This window comes from Melopsittacus undulatus, chromosome 1 (genome assembly GCF_012275295.1).
Source record: "Melopsittacus undulatus isolate bMelUnd1 chromosome 1, bMelUnd1.mat.Z, whole genome shotgun sequence".
Lineage (NCBI taxonomy): Eukaryota > Metazoa > Chordata > Aves > Psittaciformes > Psittaculidae > Melopsittacus > Melopsittacus undulatus.
The window spans coordinates 44,436,441-44,458,627 of NC_047527.1; the positions used below are offsets into that span (position 1 = coordinate 44,436,441).

The 22,187-nt window shown below is 39.4% G+C and overlaps 1 protein-coding gene across 1 annotated transcript in view; it reads left to right on the forward strand.

Moving 5' to 3' along the window:
- Positions 1–22,187, forward strand: part of KLHL14 (kelch like family member 14) — a 64,485-nt gene that overhangs the window by 2,229 nt on the left and 40,069 nt on the right. Inside the window, exon 2 of the mRNA XM_034065080.1 lies at positions 12,976–13,097. Within this exon, the coding sequence (XP_033920971.1) occupies positions 12,976–13,097 (122 nt within the window). The remainder of the gene's footprint in view (positions 1–12,975; positions 13,098–22,187) is intronic.

Here is a 22,187-nt window from a genome sequence, read left to right on the forward strand (position 1 = left end):
TGTTTTTGAGACCCCCCCTGTTGTAGCTGGTGCATACCCTTTGCATTTCAATATTCAAAACTGTTGACTTTCAAAAATGCAAAACCCACCACTTCCTCCTTAGTCGTGCTGCACTCGAGGCAGAGGAAAGCCGGGGCTTGTGTCCTGGTGGATTGCTGAGATACCAGCCGGCTTGGTTCAGTGAAGATACCTTCCAGCTTCAGTGGTCCATGTCATTTGAAGGATATGTAGTGGTGTTCTGACCACTGAATGCTTACAAGTGTCATGGATGCTGTGAGAATCTGATACTCCTGGTTCTGGGAGCTGGCTTCCCCTGCAAGTGGGAGTGTACACAAAAGGTTCCACTTTATGTAGACCTAGTTTAGATTCTAAGTTTTGCTTACTTAATGACTTACAGGGGACTTCAAATAACACAAATACCATGGGTTTTATTTGGAATAGATCTGCACATTTGTGCAGACAGTGGTATTTCAGAGACCCTTAACCATAGTTAAGGTTCACCTTCTCAACTTTAATGTGTGTTTAATGACAGCATCGTAACTAGTTTCTCTTGATTGGGTTCTTTGGTGGCGGTGAAATCAGAGCAAAACCATTTGGATTTCTCTTATTTATGAGGAGGCATTAGAACTTACTCAAAATATTAAAATCTTGAAGAGATGCTGAAATGCTCTGTGATACAGGGTGCGATTGGTATATTTTCACTTTTGGTCTTGGATAATATTCCTGGGAATTCATAAAGGTCACAAAGGCCCATCTTTGAATCTTAATCACTCTAAGATTTCATCAGGCTGCCTAAATGTTCAAATGCCTTCTTAATCATGAATAAAGAATCATACACAAGACTAGAGATTCCCAGACACGTCTTTCTTGTTACTCATAGTTTCTCTAACGTTGTAATTTCAACAGGTTGACATTCAGTAAAATTTTATTTTAAGAAACAATATCTTCAAAGAGTTCCTTAAGTTACTGATTTGCAGAAGGAAATCTTTAAAGTAACTAACAGCAAGGACTTGAAAACTTTGATGACCTCTTTGTGAGCAACAGTGACCTCGGCAATTTGGAATTTAAAGTTTAATGAAAGGTCATTCATAAAATATTCACATGTCTTTAGGAAGAGATTAACTGTTCCTCTTGTGCAGCATAATATATACTGCACAGTTTGGTGTGGGTTGGTGAGAAACAGAAGCAGCACAGTGCTGTAGCCACCTCGTTACTGCATGTTGAAATTAGGAGAATCATACTCAGAATTAGAACCAGCGGATACCTTTTCTGCATTTTCAAAAGAACATATGTTTTATTGTAATATACTACTTAAAAAACACAAGCGTGTACACATGCATATGTACATAACCCATTTCTGCACTATCACTTTGGAGTACTTTGGAACTGAGGCCGCTTACATTTCTTAAAATAAGTACAATGGGAAGCTTGAAATCTTAACTGCAAAGTTAACATTGGTTATTTCTTTAAACTTGTTCTTTATGTGGTAAATCCCACGTGCTTGCTTTGCTGACAAGCACAAGTTTTTACTATTGTCAGGGCTGGAGGAAAGCAATTTTGGATCATAAGAACTAGTCTGTGTGGTGTGAGCAGAGTCTCCTAGAAAGTTTGTGCTACAAATGCAGATCCTGCAATGCAAGTGATGATGGGGGGGTTAGTAGTTACCTGGGTTGTCTTTTGTGCCTCAGTGAATAACACTGTTTACCTGCAGGGAGAGAAAATTTATTTTTCCTTGAAACTTCCTGAGAGAAGGTAATGCCTGAATGCCCTCATTCTGTAAAATTATGTTTCAAAGTACAGCAACTAGACAATAGTAGTTCAAGAAGTTGAGGAATGACGCTCCTGACTTGTGAACCTTGGTGTGAATACTGAGGTTCAGGACTTCACCACAGCAGGTGTGTTTTGGCTCTGATCACTCATTTGATCAGGTGCTCAACTCTAAGCTAAGTTAAGTCTAAGTTCTGTTAACTCTGTGACAGTCGCCTGCAGCAGGGCCTCAGCACACAAGCTGCTATCACTGACTGACTCTTGAGGCATAGTCTCAAGACATCAGTAGGAAAAATCCCAATTGATTTTACCACCCATTGTGGTGACCCTGAGTGTTAGGCTTAAATGTTGTTTGTCTGTCCCTGAGAGACATAGGTACATCTGTGCTGTGTCACGCTGTCTGTAGTTCTGGGGCTAAAACGCCTTTAGATAGAGGAATGCTCACCTTCCCATTATTTATTTGACTGTCTGGACTTCACTGGAGTACTGAGTTGATTAAAATGTCTCTGTGCTTTATTGTGTAATACAATATATTTTATATAATACACGGTATGTGTTTTCAATTTTTAAAAGTTCTGGGTTAGAGCATTACCATGTTATTGGAAAGAATGTCACTTTCAAAAATGAGTGAGCTAGTGAGAATTATTATTGCTCCCATGTTTACTTGCAACAATGAAAATGGTAAAAAACACATCACCTCTGTGAAATGCCTAGCTTTTTACTTTAATTTTGCTTGTGCTCATGCACAGTATAGCTGTAGACAGAGAAAGGAGCATTATAGAAAAATGCTTAAATTACAGCACTTATTGTTAAATGATTTGCCTAAATATTTTTGCCTTTTTGTAGAACATCGCTGTGATTTTATGGTTTCACTCACCTGTAACTATTTAGAATGACTTGTGTTCCAGAAAGGTATGAGAAGTAAGGCACGGTAGGAGGAAGCATCCCCTTGTGGTCTGGGAGTTGTTTGTTGGGTGCAGGACATACGCAGCTCTTCTCATTTGGGCTGGTCAGCTGCTTCCAGGATTTGTAAGCACAGCTGCATCAGGTACCTGAAGGCAGAGGGGAATGAAGAAAGTAAAGCGGGGAGAGAGAGGAAGATGCAGAAAAAGAAAGGAATTGAGATACCCCAGGGGAGAAACAGGACACAAGTAACGGAAGCAAGGCAATACAAACAAGGGAAAAGGAGAGAGTAGGACAGTTTTAAAGGGAGAAAAGTGAAAGAATAGGGTAACAGACAGGAAAGGAGACAAGGAAAACAAAACAGACCCTGGCAGATAAAAAGAAGAAAGGGAATGAAACAAAAGGGAAAACTCTTAGCAGAAACAGCATCTGTTGTCAATAACAGATGAGTATTTTGGTGTCTGGAAAAGCTATTTCAGATGTGGAGGAAGAAAAATGGACAGGGATCAAACAGCTGATGGAGATGGGAAAGGCCATAGGCAGGAAATATGGAATTAAAGAGAAAAAGAGAAAGGAGGAAAATAAAAAGAGGTAATTAGGCTAAACCTGACCATGCTGTTTTCTGGGTTCAGTGAAGTCCCAGAATGTTCAAACACAGCTGTTTTTCTATAGTTCTTGCTCCCTGGACTACTAGACTTTGGGGAGATTAGAAGAGATTCTGGTCCTGATAAAGCTAACTAGAGATTTTTATTCCATTTCAGTGGGGAGAGAGTGTCATCCACACTGCTTGGTGTTAGGTAATATTGGTGAAAGTGGCAGCAAGTTAAACAATGATAGGTGATGAAGATGATCTGGACAGTTTTCACTCAGTAGGAAGGTGGTAAATGTTGAAGAAGGAAAATGTAAACTGCTAAATAGCATCAAATGCGAGCATTTATGTGGAAGACTTCTGTACCCAGTCTGGTTTACTTTCTACAGAGGAGATTAAAAATTTGAAGAAACTGGTTACATCCCTTGGCAATTAAACAGTTTCCTTCTTGAACACACTATTTTGTCTACAAGCCTCACAGACTGTAGTTCAATTTGACCTAATTTTCTACTGAAATTTTTGCAGTATCTCAGTAGGACATGTTTGATGGCTGTATAAGGATTTGCATGGGTTTTTTCACTGTAATACATTGTTGTGTGTTCTGGTATCAGCCACCTGCCTGTCCCTTTGTGATCCTGACACCAATATTTGGATTTTCAGCTAGTATTCATACCCAGGGTTAATTGGAAGTGAGAAATATTTCAGACCACAAATTAACATCTGAAATAACCATACTTTGAGATATATCTTAATTATTAGTATTTGCATTGTGATGTAGATGAAGTGAATATAAGGCTCTGGTTTATTTTAGATCAGGTCTGACATGTCTGAATTAATATTTGGAAATTGTACCTGTGTCAGGACTCTCTCAGGTGAGCTGCAGAAGGGAGACTGACACAGTAGAGGCTGTGGGGAAATGAACCACAGACCTGTAGTCAGTTTAATCATAGTTAGCCTCAGCTACTTGCCTTGCTTGCATTGTGTGCCTACTTGAGCTTCATCTCCGCCTGTCCTTTCTCTTGAATCCTCTGCTACTATGGCCTCTGGCCCCGCAATGCCCCTTTCCACCAGGCTCCCTACCTCACACTCCAATGCTGACTGCTCTGGATCTCTCATCTTGGCTCTCCAGATCCATGCTGAAGCTGGCTAGGCTATACTACTCCTTAGCTTTCTGGTACTCTGCCCCTTTTTAGCACTTGAAGCAGCTTCAGGTATCTGCATCTCTGAACTCATTTCCCAAGAAGAAAAATCTTTCACTGCATTTCAAGCCTCTTTGTTCTACAGGGAAAATTAAGTTAAAATAAACAAACAAAAAATTACCAAGCCACTCATAGTAAGGGCAAAGTGCCTGTGAAAATGGGAATTTCGTTATCTAATGCTGTACTTTGCAAAAATGCCCATTTCCACCACCTGCAACTGTCTGTGCAGCTCATTTACAAATCCTGCTGGTCCCTAAAGAACAGGGCTCTCTCCCCTGTGCTAGTCTTGCCCGTACTTTGCTAGCGCAATTCAGGACTTTCCTGTCAGAGAGCATAGGTCACACAGGTGATGCACTTTGTGGCCTGGTGTCACTTTAGTTTTTCCATGTAGCAGAAGAATACAGAGGTTCTAGGTCTGTAACTGCTGAGCAGTAAATGAAACAGAGCTGTGATGGTGTGATTGGATTTGAACTTGAAGAGAAAGTATAGCGAGCCTTGTAGGCAAGGGGAGTGAGGAAAGCAAACATAAAACACAAAATCAGCAGAAAATAGTTTGCTGGTAAAAAAGCTTCGGTTCTGTTAAGCTCACATTATGGCAAAAATCCTTATAATCTGTAAAAACACCACTTCTTCTTTTCAGACAGCTCCATGTTTTAAAAATTAGAGCAGCTTCCTAAATCAGGCTGAAGTTTGTTATTACCCTTCGCACAATGTGTCCTGAAAAGAACGAGCAGGGAAGTTAATAGGAATCCTGAGTGGAAGTTTTGAGCTAGGCTCCACTGCTCCATAAACATCTCTGTTGTTGATTTTGTTGAAGCAGATCTTGAGTGGTATTGCAGGTTTACCAAAGGACCACCTAAAGAAATTAGAGAATATCGTGAGTTGAAATTCATTAGTAGATACTTCCTGGCATCATTTCTGATATTTGCTGCCTCCCTGAAATTTTCTGTAAGGATCGTCATGCCTAGTACTTAGTAGTCGACACTTCTTGCCATGTTCTTGGAAAGCAGACAATAAACTTCGAGCAAATATTATCAGCTGCCAAGTTCAATGGAAACAGACGGTTTGCAGTGAAGCTGGAAGTAAATAGAAGTTGGTGCCACAGTTGGTTCTTCCTGCCTTCCCCTGATTGCTGCCTCCCTTCAGACAAAAAAAATCCCAACCAAATCGAGGGAAAGGTAACTAGTCATAAGCAGAAATATGTGTTTCTTCCCCTTAGCTTCCTAAGGAGGGGCCTCAGCTGGGGAAAGCACAGCCTCTGATACAGAGGGCTCCTGCCATCATGGACATCTGATACAGAATCAGATTAAAAAAGGACCTTACTGACTTTTCAGAGTCTGAAAATCAAGAGTTGATTGAAATTTCCTAAGGGAAAAATGAGGATTTGACTACCCTGAAGCCACTCTATAAACGTTTCAATTTTACCACCTCTCTTGAAAAGATCAACAACAAAAAAACAAGCAAAAAAGGAGGTAGGGAAGGGAAAGCAAATTGCAAAAGAAAAAAAAAAAAAAGAAAAGGTAAAATAGCTTTGACATTTTCCTTAGTTTTATTTTTGAAAGTATTCAGGATCAAGGGAATTTCTTTAATGTTTTTCAGAACTTCCAACAATTTGGAAAATCAGTTGTTTGCATAGTTTTGCCAATACGATTGGTGACACATGAGGGTTTGTGACTTCTTTACCAGTATAAGCTTTGCTAGTAAAATTGTTTTTATTCAAATCTCTTAGAATGCTTCAGATAGGCACTGTGTGGCTAGTAAGGATATCTTTAGTATTCAGATCTCAGTGAATTTAGCAGTTTGTGTCCAAATGATCCATTTGTACAGATATTATCACTATACAAGTACTATTCATGATCTCACGTAGGCAACACATGTATTAAAGTCTGTCTCAAGGTAAGGAACAACAGTTTTGTGTACCAATACAGCAACCTTGGCAAGATTCCATATGGGAAAGCTGCTGAGCATTTTTTCTGGGGAATTGTACCAGTCTCCCGTCAACATGAAGAATAAGCTGGCAATACAGGGAGACAAAGGTGAGAAGGACAGTCCTATGTGTTCCTCCCAAAGGAATGCTGATGGTAGATGCCACTCTTCCAGGATACTTGCTCACCCCTAAGCTACCTATTAGTTCAGAGGCTCTTCTTGCAAAAGGAAGGGCCATTCAGTTAAAAAATCTTCCAGCTAAAAAAATACTGCAACTCTTCAAGATTTACTTAGGGACTGTTCTAAACTAGTAACAGCAATGGGATTGGATTCATAAAGAAAAATCAGTTTTTCCAAACAAATTCCAAGGTATTTTAATAGGGAGATGAGAAACTGTCAGCTGTAGAAATAGAGGAAACTTTTAACTTGTCAGGTAACTTCGCAACAGTTAAGTGTGGCCTGTCAGACAAAAGATTCACTTACCCTTAGACATCTGCATTTTAGATAGACAAAAAGGAAAGGTTGTTTTTGAAGCAGACTGTGAGTTTCATTTTTTTTAATGTTCATTTATTTAAAAAAGAAGGCACTGGGGGAAAAATACCGAATCGATTCAGAGGACAAAAACAAGTCAGTGTCTGCATCAAATCATTCCCAGCTTAGTATTTCTGTTCCTAAACTTCAGTCTGTCAGTGGTCAGCAACATGTACTAAATGAGCAGGAGAGCAGGTGTCTCCTGGGCATCACCGAAGCCCTTCAGTGAACGTTACGGTGTGCTCTGCTGCAATGAAGACTTGTACTCGGGGCCTTCTGCTAAGCATGAGAATGAAAAGGATGAAAAGCAAAATCTTCATGGCACTAAAATGAATTATAAGACTGATTTTCAGGTACAGCATAAACAGAAATTCTGTTCACATTCTTTCAATTGTGCCTTAGGTGTGCCTTAGAAGAGTCAGAAAAAAATCAATTAATAAAGCAGCATTCATACATTCTGCATGGTTTTGAATGTATTTTGAACCTAAGAGATGAATAATTTCTTCATCATAATTTACAGAAGACTTCAGCATGCTTTAGGTTTTGATAAAATTGAGATACTCTTCTAGGTCTGTAAGGTCTTTTAGGGCTATAAGGAGAAGAATATTCCTGATGGGCCAGAGGTGCAGCAGAAGCCTGATCTACAGGACTTCTGATGGGTGTGAGAGCTCAGTTCTTCCCCTGGCAGTATTGTAGGGTTAGGAAGAGATTCTGGATGCCTATTCACCTGCAGGTTGTGATGTTCGTTAATTCATCCTATGTGATAGCAAAACCTCTCCATCCCAAATAAATTTTACATTGTATTTTATGGCTTTCATCAAGTTCATAGTTAAACTGCCAGGTAATGGTATTTTCTGTCTATTAAACACGTTACTAATCATGGCTATCTTTGCAATCAACTGTGGCCAAAATCCATTGAAATAAGCAGTTTTCACATGACACTTCTGTTGCACTGAAATGCCTGTCCAGGAGCAGGGAAGGTAGTTGTCAAAGATCTCATCGTGTGTTCTGTGGTGACAAAACAGTACCTTCAGTCACAGGCAAATGGGTGCCTGCAGCGTCAGTTCAAAGTTGCAGACTGCAGGTAGAGTCTCCATTACATTTTTGTTGGACACAGCACTCCTTTGGGCGCCTTTTTACAAGAAAAAAAAGTTGCTATGGACCGTCCTGGTTTCTGAAGATTAAATTAAGTCTTTAGTGTTAACAAACAAAACGTTTGTAACTGAAATGCTGATTGGGAAGGTGTATTTATCTCTTTGTATATTACCTTGAATTTGGTATCTAAACCTCACTGCAATATTTTGTTTCTGCTTCAGGTTAATATAGCCACTGTTTCAGAGATTTTTGCTACTTGTTGTTTCGACAGTATTACTGTGTCGGCCTCCAGTTTCTCAGTCCTTTGATGTAACCAGATTTGTGGTTGTAATTAAATGTCACCACCCACTCACCTGCTCTTGCTGGACCAGGGCTGGTCTTCTGCCTGGATTTAATTGTGCCTGAATTCAGCGAGCAAATACCTGAAGTTCAATTTGGCTTTGCTGTGTTTAAGGTCAGCACTCAAGCAGGAGCAAGGCATTCCATCTCTGTGATGTCCTTGGTGTGAAAAGCCACCTGGCTTGCTCCTTACTCAAAGCCACAGTGATAGCACATATTAAAAAAGAATTAAAAGAGAGATCCAGGTTTTTGGTGCTATTATAGCCCTGAGAAAGGTATAGTTGGATAGTTTGGGGGAGTGGGGAGTCGGTTGTTATTTTTTGTGGGTTTTTTCTTAACTGATGACTATGATCTAAGGTGCAGTTTTGTTTCTGATGTGTAACACTACACCAAATGGGTTAAGAACCACAGGATTGCCACTTCATTGTTGTGTTCTTTCATTTCTTTGTATTTGCTAATGCAGAGAGGGAAGCCTTACTGCATTGTTTAAAAACTGAAAGAGTCTGGAGCAAACTTCTTGTTGGGGCTTCTTTTCTTGCCAGCCTTGGTAAAATGGACTTCTACTAACTGCCCAGATAAGAAAAGCCCATCAGGGCAAGATTGATGGATATGCTAACAAAGAAAAACAATGTTCAAGAAGAGTATTTCCCATTCATGTGTTTTTCGTTAACACAAGGTTAATGGAAAGGTTGCAAAAGAGCTTTGGGTGGGAGTGGTTTTCAGGAGTACTGAGGTCTGTTACTGTAATTTCTACTGCTTCCTTGTGAGTTGATAAACTCTCCTGGGCTCAGCATTTTGCCCTGTGTATTCGCAGTTGGACTACGGACCCATGACTTTAGTTTTAGCCTGATGCACATCTGCTGCTAGCTTTGAAGTGAGTAGGATTTAGGTATGTTGATGGGCAATTAGCATCTCTGAAAACAAAGCCCCATATATGAGTGCTTTAATTCGTAGGTCTGTGTGCCTGAAGGAAATGATGCAAGTTTGAAAATGTTGACTTTAAAACATAGTTTGATTTCCCGTCTTGTAAGTAGGCAAAATAAACTTCACACCACATGAGGTATCCAGGGACTTAATTAAGGTGAATTAAGTGTTTTAAAATCTTTGCAGGACAGAAACTGCAAAGTGTGTGCAAAATAATAAAACACATGTATGTTCATCAATGAGAAATAGAGTTTTGGAATCTAGGTATGAGAAATGCTTTTTGGATAAGGTATGGATATATTTGTCTTAGATTTTTGCCATGACATCAGCCTGCCTGGCCATGGTTAACATTATTTTAGCCTTCCCTGACCAGGGCCCACTGCTGTTAATTGAACGCAACATGATCGTAACAGCCTTACTAGGGACATTGTGAACTACAGTATGTAACTGAATAGTATATTACATTGCAAAATAAGGACTATGAAAAGAGAGTGTTTCAGATACAGTGTGGAGTATTTCACATGGTAATCTTGAGTTATCCAAATAGTAAACATGTAATAATGACAGAGAGAAACTTTATCTTGTTAAGGTATTACACGTATTTTTAAATCCTACCTTCATCATAGTGTTTCAGTGAATTACATTTTTATTAATATTTGGAAAAGTCATCTGCATATGAGTAGTGATCAGTTCCATGTCTTTCATATTTCAAAATGTGTTTGAAGATTTTAACAGTACAGTGCAGTATGAAACACAAAAATAACATAATAAAGAATTACGTTTATTTTTGAAAACCTAAAATGTAGTGATTCACACCAAAACTTAAAAAGCAGAACTAGCTCCAAGAAAACACATCAGTTTAAAACATGCATATCTTTAGTCACTGTATTAACTTGGGTCACTGGAAGAGTTCTTAATACAGATGAATTAGATACTTTGAGTGAAAGAACTCCTCTCTTCTTTGCCATGTGAGAGTTCCCTGTGTTTTTGTAGAGACTGTGCTGGCTATTAAGTTCTTATGAAGCTTTCATTAAGGGCTTCTGTTCATACTGCTTTCCATTTTAAACACGTAAAAACACTAAATGTTTTTTAAACATTCCCATATAGCAGTGCTGCTCCTTCTCAAGAAACAGTTCTCTGATTGTTTAGCTGAAAAAGTAATGTTAAGGATAGTTGCAGCTGCCAGAGTCTGGAAACTCAGAGTCCTATCTGACATTTCATTCTTCACCTTAACTATTGAGCCTTGGCCATTCATTGGTTTTTCACAGTGCTTTGGAGTTAGAAAGGAATTTTACAGATGAAAGATGAAAATCAAAATAAACTCCTTTATCAAGTAAACCTTGCAAGGGCATTCTGAATTTTACAATACACAAGGAGTTGATTGTCATATAACATACAGCACAAGAGGGTTGGAATAAACAATTTATTCTGTATTGTTAGGGGTGGCCATGCATAACTGACTTATGGCTCTGGTTTGCTCTGCCACTTGTTACATGTGCAGTCATCCCTAACTCATACCAAAAATTGTTTTACTTCTGTGTTGCATAGTTTTTATCAAATTTGCTCTCATTAAAAACTTTACTGGGAAGATTAAACATTTCAAGGTGCTGGCAATTCCTATGAAAGCTTTCCCCAGAGTTTGGTCTCTCTGAGTGGAGCCTGTACCAACAGTGATTATGTGGTGGCTTCTGATATCCTACATAGATACAGTCAGGTGTAGGTAGCCATCATCATTTGACAGTACATAGCAGGTTCAGTGCAGAGGTCAAAGGCTGGCTTGTCAGAAAGACTGAAGGACCACAGGAACTTCCCCCAAGTCGGGAGTGAGGAAGGAGAATAGAACAAAGCGGAACAGTGTCACTGCCTCTGGGGTGTAGTTCCTGCCTCTGCAGTAAGGGTTTTATTTCTTACGCTGTCAATTCAGGACCTTCCCTGAGCCCTAAATCCATTTGAAAACAAACAAGGCCTTCTGCCAGGTAATTCCCTGGCCATCCTTGTGATAGATGTATCTGCAGTCTGTAGCTGTCCTTTGAAAAGCCATTTGAAAGGTTTTATCCTGAAGCATCATATGGCTCAAGCCTTCAGCTGCGTGCTGCCTTCCTGGAGGAGGTTCCTTTTGAGTAGTGCATGTCTACAGCACAGCCTAGTTTGTTTTGCTCAAAATTCTCAAGAGGGAATGCAGTCCTGATACAAATGTAAAGCAGTGAGTGCCCAGCACTCATTCTAGGTAGTAGCTGGAGCTAAGCCACTGGTGTGCCTCAATAGTAGGGCACTCACTGCCACAGTGCATCATTGAGATTGGAGCACTTGAGTGGCAAATTGAGCCTACCACATGCAGTTGTGGTGGTGGGCTTTGGTTCTTTACAGTCTGTACCTTTCTTGGCCAGGAACGTTTGCTGAAGGCTGACATGAAGATTGCTGCAGTGATGTTGTCGTGGTTTGATGAACAGTGGTGTTTGGCAAGGGTGCTTTCCATCAAGCACATGGTCCTTCAGCGCATTCATTTGTATCAGTGCATGCTACCGAGCTACATCACCTTCCTACTTAAACAGGAACATTTTGAGCATAGACCTTTATCTCAGTGTTACCACACCCAAGCTTACTATAACTGATGAAAGTTCAATTATATGCAAAGTGACTATTAAAGCATCAGGGCTCATCTGGGGGTCTGGGCCTCCCCTCCCCTTTTCACTTACAATTCTGCTAAATCCCTTAATGTTGCAAAGAAATCGTACATTCATCAGGTGGAGCGTTGGAGGCCAGGGTGCAGATAATCGCTTTTACTGCATATGAGACATTGCAGTCCTGTTCTTAAGAACTGCCAGGCAGATTGGGAATCACGGTCACGGTTAATAGCAGCGAATTGCCAGCTCTTGATGGGTGGGTAGTCACTCCTTTCAGTGGTTGCCCCCTGGGGGAGAAGGTAGAAAAACAGAGGGAGGGAATTAGAGTGACTTTGCACAGTTGAGCAAGTTCATGCCGCTGGATCAGTGGCAAGCATTGGCAGGGCTCCACTCTGGGGAGGCTCACAACAACATCACAGTCTCATTTTTACCAATTGGTGTTGCTATAGCCAGTGGTGCACAGGGGGAGAGCAAAGAGAAGGGGGGGAGTCAGGGAGTGGAGTGAAAGCAGGAGTCTGGACTAAATTAAACAAACAAAAGTGGTTGTAAGTAGCATTTAACCCATAACCATTAGCCCAGTGCTGCTAATTGTACTAAACTGTATATCTGAAGTTCAGTGTGTGATTAAAGAGTTGGCTCACAAACTCTCTGCATAACCTTAATTTTTTCAAGGTTCTTTGAGTGTAGAATGGCTTATAATAATGATTTTGACTAATACGATTTTTGACATGCAACTTTAATGCTTAACCTTAGTACAACTCCAGAGCATTTCATGTGTATTCAGCTGTAAAGAGTGATGATTTAAAGGGATAATATAAGAAAAAGGTCGTTCTAGAATGAACCTCTAACAAATTGCATAAAGGAAGCTTATTACTCCATGAGTATAGAGATATGCAGCTTTTCTGATCATTTTTCTGCTTGGTTCAAAAGATTGTTGAGACGATTGGGAAAAGAAACACAAAAAATGAAATAGAAAACTGCAAGCAGTGAACATTCTTTTGATGGTGATGATTTTGTTGCCACTAAAAATACTTCTCAGTAATGTGGTTGTTCCTCTTTCCTCTTGTTTTGGGTGAAGAATTCGTTCCAATAAGAAAATGCTGTTACTGGTTGGAGGATTGCCTCCTGGACCTGACCGGCTACCCAGCAATTTGGTTCAGTATTATGATGATGAAAAGAAGACGTGGAAAATACTGACAAGTAAGTGGTTTATTTTTGTACAGTTGTCTTGATGAATTTAAAAACATGGTTAATCAAATTAGACACTTTATTGATTTGTTTCTCTTCAGAGATTTGTTTATATATCACAAGGGGCTTCACAATGGAGCAATAAATTGAGGTTGCAAAAGATGCTAATTTTATAATAGGATAGGCCTAAATTAACATTGGCTTAAAATCATTCCAGTAAGTTTTTTAAGTAAACTTGTAAGTCTTTCATACTGCAACATGAATACATGCATATTTATGTACATATGAATGATATCTGGTTTAGGAAAAAAGAAAAGGCAATGTTTGAGGCAGTTTTCTCAGAGTGAGATCCCTGATAAGCAGTAGTACTAGAGCACACCTTTGATTCTCTTTTGCATTTTCATTTCCTTCTTCCAGCTTTATCTGTTGTCCACAGTCATTAAAGAAAGGTTTCCTCTGTACTGCTCTGCGTCCATTGCTGACAGAACCATTGGTGGAATATATCAGCTACAATAAACAGTGCATGGAGGCTCCTATCACAAAACTCTTTCCCACCTTCTTTTAAAGGTTGATTGTGTTTTAGAGTAAGTATTTTGCCTCAAGCATTGAGATTTGGAACTTATTGTTACGTTGGTTTTGATTCCCAGTCTGACTTGGTCATGGAATCAAATCATAGCTTCTTGAGTGCAGCAGGCTGTGTGTGTATTAGTCCCCTTGTGGCTAAACTGGCTGCATTGGTCAATAATACTAAATTTTAACTGTCAAAATTGCCCAAAGCAGTATAGATAAAATAATAAATGAGCAATTTTGATCCATAAATCAAAGCCATTCTTCTAAAACTGGACAACTGGTAAAACCTGGATTTCCTAATAGACCTGCTTTTTTTCCCCCCACTAAAATGCATTTTACAGAGTTCTGTTCTTCATCCCTTATCCAAAGTCCTTTAATGGAATACATCAACATTAATATTATATGCACAGTTTAGGATGAAAAAGAATTTAAAAGACTGCCATGATGCACGACTTAAAATGATGCTTTTACAAATTGCTTTCTACCATGGAAAATCTAGTATCCTTTCTGCAAGTGCTGCAGTGTAGTAACTGCTTAGGTATAAATGCCCTGGACTAATAGTTGAGGGTAGTGTATAAGAATGGCAATTACAAAGTTCATATGAACTGTACATTACAAAAGTCCTACAGGATCTGTATTAGGGACCATACTATGCCTCACATTTTTCAGGACAATGAGATATGATACTCATCTCTGTATGCTACTTCTAAGAAAATTCTGAAGATGATAAGTCAGTGAAAAATCAGTAATATTACACAAGGCAGAAGTGTTTAGGCTTTTCGAATTTGTTGTGCCTAATCCAGTGGCTCACCGGGAGAGGCAGGATAAATGGATCTCTTTCTTCAAGATCTGAACTCTCTACTGAATTAAAGCAAAAAACCCCACTTTATTCTAAATCTTACCCATCTGTAGATAAATCAGATTTTGTGAGAATGAAATCTACTCAGTTCTTGGTTACTTACATTATAACGCTCTCTTCAAGACTGTGGGAAACTGGATTCAAAGGCATGATACCTAAATGTGCTGGTTAGAAGTCCATTGCTAGTATTTGAGTACCACCATGTATGGTGGTGTTGAGAGATGTTTCTGAATAATTTTATGTAATTTTAGGAAAAGGATGTTGTCTTTTGTTTGTTACCTCTAGCAAACAGTGAGCAAAAAATCTCTCTTAATTCTGGTTAATACACATAACCTGCTCTGAGATTAAAAAGATCTGTTATAGCCGTAGCTGATGTTCAAGTGCTTTGGAAGGCCTGAAGCACTGGAAGGCCTGAAGGTCCCAGGATCTGTCTCAGTGTCATCTGAGACAATACTTGTCAAATTACTCAGCCCTCTCATGACATGAGTAACTGTTCATACAAAACCTGCCAGAAAAGGGTGCCCTCTTGGCCTGGACTACTGTTTGAGGAACAGAGAGGAGAATGCTTGTCTTTTCACACTGAAAAATACTAAATGTTAACAAGCATGTTTTCTTAGAAAATAGTGTTACTACTCACCAAATATTGTCAATATTTGTGTTGATAATTATATAATTTAAAAAAAGTTTAAATAAAAGTTTTAGGTATATCCTCTGCTTTATTTTCTAAATATAAAAGAGATGGGAAGTGGAGAGAAGTTAGAGTGGAACTTTTGTGCTCTCCTTTCTGTAAAACACTGAAGGACTCTACAGCATAAGAGTGTAGGGACTTAGAGCTGTGACTGAGCAGTTTTCGGAAAGACCACAAACTAATCACCTTACAACATGGTGATAGTTCAATGCAGTCATGGTGTTGTATCAACATACTATGACATATACACTGTGTGGGAATTTAAGAACATTGTTGTATCTTTATTTTTCCATGTATTTTTTGTCATCTAGGAGGAAGTACATTTATTGACTTCCTTTACCCTTTTACCTTGTTCCCAGACCACAGTTTTGGAAAATAATTGGCCTGTTCATATCAGAGATGTACAATCAGCAGTGAAGGAGGAAGGATTTTTTTTTTCTGTTTCTTTTTCACTTGTTCAGACTGCTGTCAGTCCTGAGGTTGCATTTCACCCCCAACTCATCAGTGCAAATGAGGAGTTTGCTCCTCAGTGGACAGGGACAGAGTAAAAGCTGTGTCCTGCTGGTGAGATTCTGTGATGAGAAGAATCTTGGACTTTATACTCAGGTATTTTAGGGTATTCCATCTTATTGTTGCCATAGGTGTATTTGATTTCATTCTGTACTAGCAAATGTTTACAAAGTCTTTTAACCTTCTGCCCTTCACTAGATCACCCCACACACCAACAGAAAGCCAGGTTTCGAACTCAGTGGCTTACTGATCCAGTTTAAATGTGCACAGAAATTCCCCTTTTCCTCCTCCAAACCCACCTACGTAACTCATTTTCTGCTGTCTGTGCCAGTGGCATTTGGAAGTAGGTAAGGCAGGAAAGAAGCTTGCAGACACTTGGTTCTGGGTGCAGTGTCAGGACCATTGAGGAGGAGATGGTTGAGAGGGGACCAAATGTCCTCTAGTCACTCTCCACTGAGAGGAGGCCCAGGAGTTACTCAGCAGGGCCTGCAAACCCATCTGAGAGGGAGCTACTTGCCTGTTGCTTTTTTCTTTCTCAGTGTGTGAAGAGTGGCTGTTGCAGCCACTCAGTTGCTTATGGCTCTGTGTCCTGCCTTACGTGATGCATAAGGAACAGAAGATCAACCATCAGTAACTACTGACACCATGTAAGCCGTGGCGCTGCAGCTGGAGCTATGAAGACAGTTGCAGGTGGAACAGCACAAGCTATCGAGTATGACAGCTCAGCAGAGTAGCAATCTCATTTTGTTCCTAAGACAAGACTAGATCTATTGGCAGGGGATACTGCCCACCTCTCTCTGCCTGGCTAGCCAAAGCACCAAATGCATCAGTACTAATGGGAGTAATTCTAAAGGTATCAGGAAAACAGCTTGCCTTGTTCATAGACCCAGGAGAGGAGGGGAAGCATGCACCCATTTCCAATTTTTTAGTGTCATCATCTATAGGCAAGAATGCTATGGCTCAAGGAATCGGTAGATTTTTCACAGTCTAGTATTACTCTGTATTTTTCCTGTCTGGTATTTCTCGGAGAGTTATTTTTTCAATGTTGGCAACAAAGAATAGAGACAGAATAAAGGGTAAAAAAAAGAAGAAAGTAAGTGACATTTTACAAACACTTTCTGCCACCTAATTTTACTTCATGTGGCTACAGTCCTAATCTGAGCAATGTAACATGCACGTTGCTGTTTAATTTGAAACAGTACTTAGTGCACAGTCATAATTGAGCTAAGTAGAGGCTTTTATAGACTGTATGGCAGAGCATAGGGAACAGATTTTCACTGTGTAGTTTCTTCAGGTTTGTCTACACATGCACAAGCACCAGTTAATTTTTTAACTGGGTACTACCTGTGTCATGCAGCAGGCACAGGCTGCCACTGCCCAGTGACACAAACTGAACAGCTGATCAATGTATGACAGTCCTTAGTAGCAGCAAAAGTTCTGCCTTATTATAATGGGGTTTCATTATTCCATGATATTTCGCAGTCTTCTGCTTAGCGGATGTGGGGCAGTGAGGAGGTCTCTGTGTCACTACTTCATGCCTTGCTGCTCAGAGCCAGCCACTGCTGCTTCAGTTTTAATTATCAGCTACGGTCCTGCCAGGAGTCTGTGCTTAATCCTAGAACCCCTTCGGTTGTTTCGTTTTAGCAGCAATGTTTAAGATTAATTAAACATTAAGGAAGTGAAACAATATTTTGTGTGTTAGAATTATTCTATAATAACTGCAAGTTCCAAAATCCAGAGCCTATAAAGATTTTTTGTGTTCAGAATTGCATAGCTCTCCCAAAAACCCTACTGCTAAGGCAATGATGTATTACTTTCACTTTCATTATATGTTTTTAATCAGAGCGTGACTTCACACTAGACAAAGCGATGCTTTATGCATGGTCTCCCTTGTTTTTTGCTAAAATCTTTTGACATGATTAATTTTTCTTTAATGCTTTTGTCTTGTAATGGTGAGGATGATGGGTGTAAACCAGGGCAGAAAAAAATACATGCTTTTCTGTCATAATGCCTCTAAGCATTTAAAAAATATATTAAATGAAAGAAAAAAATATCACAAGAGACTGCTCCAACTGGAATTAAATTTCTTGCTATGTGAACAGAGGATACAAGAAATAAATAAAAATGATGCAGTCATTGTTTTAGTTCTAATTTTTTATTTTTTTCCATAGCGATGTGTCCATCTGTCTGATTAGAAAGCAATGAGTAGGAGAAAAATTGTGTCTTACAGATATATAGGTGTACAGCAAATCCTCCTTTCAACGCAAAATTCTTTTTGCTCTAAAGCACAAAAGGGTAAATAAAAGCATAAAATACTGGAAACATTACTGAAGTCTTCCATGGCATGTTCTACCCATGTGAAACTGCGAAGAAAGGTAGAATGGTTTGCTTCATGTCATAGCATCAGAGAACCTGGTCACTCCACTCCACAGCGTACGTCATTTCTGCTGGAATAGGTTTTATTTCTTTCTTCTCTGCTTTCTTTGGCAATTTTGTGGTCCTCAGTTGTAGCAGCCTTTCCTATACAGAATGGTATGCTGTCCTTCCCAGGCAAATCAGTAACAAAACCCATGCTACTGTTTTTCTGAAATGGCTTTTTAGTCAGCAATTGCTTCTCAGTCATTTATGTGTTGGAGTGCTTTATCCAGTTTTCTCTTTCCCAGCTTGGTTACTTACAAGATAAGCAGTATGAATTACATACAACAGAGATTCATGGGAGGTTTTTGAAGGCTTAAGTGTCAGCTTAAATGCCACTAGATGCCTAGCATATGTTATGCCTTTAGAAATGTTATATCTTTATAAGCAAATAAATTCATCCACTCTAGAGCTTTTACCTTTTAGAATAGTGACCAGTGTGTTAGAAGTAAAGTTTTCCTCCTTCAGTTTACCCCAAATCAATTGGTAATTGAATAAAAGAAGTGACATTTGCAAAAAGTGAGCTGAGTCAGATGGGCAGGTTCTCTTGACATGCAGCAGTTATAATTTCTTTCCCCTTTTTTGTCACTTGTGAGAATAGTGCACACTTATGTTAATAAAAAATGTGTCTTGATGAACATTTATTGGCAGCCCTGATAAATTTTATCTCACTTACTCCATTTATCCAGCAGTCAAGGATGCTGCAGCTTCTGCTTCACTGCTATGTCGAGAATGGTTTCAGCACTGCACTGAAAAGCTTGAGCAAGCATTAGCATATTGCTAAGGCAGAGGTCTTTTTATTACCCACTAGACAGATTTAATAAATGTGGGAGATGTGTGTAGAAGTTGCACAAGTACATGTGTGCGCATGCTTTTATGTATCCTCCTTCTTAAGTAAGCACACTGATTACACTAAAAGCTAATTTTAAACATAAATTCTATTTTTATTTTCCATCCTTATATTTAGACCCTTTTAAAAGGTTCAAAATCAGGAAAACATGGTCACAAAAGAACAGATATTCTTCCACAGAAAAGTTGACCAATTGGTATGACTATCCAACTTTAAGCCTGGATTTAGGAGATTAATTCAAGGTGGTCAGGCACACAGCCAGTAAGTCATATGTTTTACACATACAGGGAAGTGAAAATATAGAAGTAAGAAACAGAAATACAGTGACAAGTATTTTTTCACGTGTGACGTGTTAGAGGTTAACCACAACTCCCATTCTGAGGACGAAGCATGGGAATTCAACCATGTAGGTGCCATTAATGGTGCATGTCTCCGTATCTAAGAGCAAGACAGAGCTCTAAGAATGAGTGAAAAAGTAGCATGTTCTGACAATGAGTGCTGTATTTGTGCGTTAAATGTAATTTGCTTCTGCACTACCATTTGAGATAACTTTTCAGAAACGTCAGCACACTTTCTGTTCATTTTTCTTTTTGATTATAAATTTGTTAGCTTCTGCTTTAACATAGATGTTACCTGACTCTGTATCTTTTGTGATAACCTCTGTACTCTGTGCGTTATTTTTGTGGTGTCTAGTAGATTCTAGATAGCTTTCTTTTGCTGTATTCCCAGTCCTTTTATATCTTGATGCTCTATGTCTTTGAAATAGCAGGTCTTATCACTGCATCCAGTGTGTTTGTGCTGAAGCCCTCAACTCTTTCACGTTCTCTTGGCTACTTTCTGCCCTTTGCTATGGACTTGTGAACACCCTCTGCTCTGCAAACCAGGCTGTTCATTTTCTCCTACATATACAAAGATGCCTGAATCTACTCTCCTTCATCCTCACAAACTCCACTGGCAAACAGTTACTTTCAGGTAGAGACCAGCAGTGTTACCTGAATGTCCTGTTCCCTGCCTGTGCTCAAACAGGTTTGTGGTTGAAAACCTGAGTGGAACAAGAGAACAGGACACAACCCCATTCCAAGACATCATTAGGCAGGGCACTGAGATAGTGTGGAGCTGAGCTGTGGGTGGCTCCAAGTAAGAAGGTAGCAGGTATAAGACAGGTGAGTTGTCAGGTGATCTGTGCCATTACCACAGCAGTTGCTGATGCTGATTACATCTCCTGTGGAGATGTCTTACAAAGAAAGTTGCTCATTCATGGAGATGCTGGTCCTTGCCATATCCTTGCAGAACCTTTGACTTGAAACCTTCCTCCTGGATCACAGAACTTGCAATTTTTCTACCTCATCTTTCAACTTGAGTTACGTATCTTTACAGGTAGCTTGAGAATTACTGTTCCATTTTGGAGCAACTTCTACAGCTTTGTTCCAAGGCAAAATGAAAACAAATGCCTTTAAATGTTTTTGCAAAACTGAGGTTGTATCAGAATGCCCCTTCTCATCTCAGCATCTCTTGTAGGTTGGGGAAGAGGTAAGCACTTGAGGTTCAACTCCCTGCTTTGCTTAAGTCAGAGTACATTTATATAAGTTACAAATCCCTCATGTGTGTCCCAATGGGTATTTCACAGCCCCACCAAAGAAAGATTTGTCCATCTTTGCAAAGCTAACTGCAGACCAGAAACTGCATACCTACAAATAACAAGTTGCTACAACTTCATCAGAAAGCCCAGGTGAGCAACAGAGCATAGATACTTGGGCTTAATGCAGCCCTAGAAGATGTGCAACATTTTGAGTCATCTCAGTCTGTGGGCATCGTGTGTCTGCTATGAACACACATACCCTGATCCAGGAAGAACTGGGAGATGCATTTTCCTGTCTTCTGTCCAAAGCAGGTGTCCCACCTTGCTAGATATAGATTTCAGTATAGTTGCATAGTTTCTAGTGGAGGGAAATAGTGCCAGAATGTACCTAACCAATCTGCTTGTGCGGGTCCTTTGATACTATATTGCCACTGTCTCTAAAAAATGAGCCATCTGAAATAAATTCCACACAAAATTTTGTGGCATTGTGTGAGTTTATTGCTTGCTGCAAACATGGCTTTCTGTTTCTTAGATGATTTAGGTAAAATTTGTGTGTTTATTCTTACCTGGTTGCTCTGTATGTATGATTTATGTAGCATTAATGGGAGCTAGGCACATATGGAGGTGAAAATGAACTCTGGTGTGTTTCTACTTTAAAATGCTTTGTGAAGTTGCTTACTTTACAAAGCATTCCCTTTTTTCAGTGTCTTATGTGACATTTTGTTTATGTGTAGGTGGGTTGCAAACAGGATGGTAAAGCACCACTACATGGGCAAAACATAATAATAAAATATGCTCATATAAATCCTCAGACTTTTTGAGAAATTGATGCATGGTTTATAATTTTTCTCCTCTCCAGTGTTCTTAAAACAAAAGGCAGTTCCCTTCCAAGAAATCTTTTGTACACAGTTATTTGCAATCCAGATTTCAGAAGCCTGCTTTAGCTTCAGTTTTGCAACTGCCGTTAATGGCAAGAGGTGCACATTTTGCATCCCTAACTTTATTTACTGTTGTATGACCTTATTGTATTGCTGTGGCTCATTGTTTGCAGGAAGTAATTTCTCTTTTCAATTTTCCTCTATTTTGTCACAGCTTCATCAAGTTTCTTTCTCCATTACCTTCCATATGCCTTCTCCCTCCCCTACCTGACTGCCCTACTCCAGTATCTTCCTCTGTTTAAGACAGAAATAAAAAATATTACAAATTTGAGAGGGTTTTTTTCTAAGCTTTCTGTCTCCTACCAGGTGTTGTATGAGCTGCAGCTTTCATTTGACTGAAACCTGCAAGAACAAACTAATAGGGCTTTAAGGGGATGGTTTTTGGTATATTGTTTTGTCAGATTTATATGTTGTGATCCTACTCTCAAATGGGGATTGTGCTACTATAGGGTATTCAACTGCAGGATGACTGTTCACACTGAGAAAAAAAGTGTTAACAAATTGAATAATAATGAATTAACCTGCAGAAAAAGCATTTTGCCCTAGTACACAGGAAGCCTGCATAACTAGAGCATATAATTTTAAATGAAGCAGGCACTAGGAATGCCTCAATGGGTGTGATGTCGACAGTAGCTCATAATTCATGGATATGAATTATGGCTGAATATCAGGAAAAATCTTCCTGACATTGAG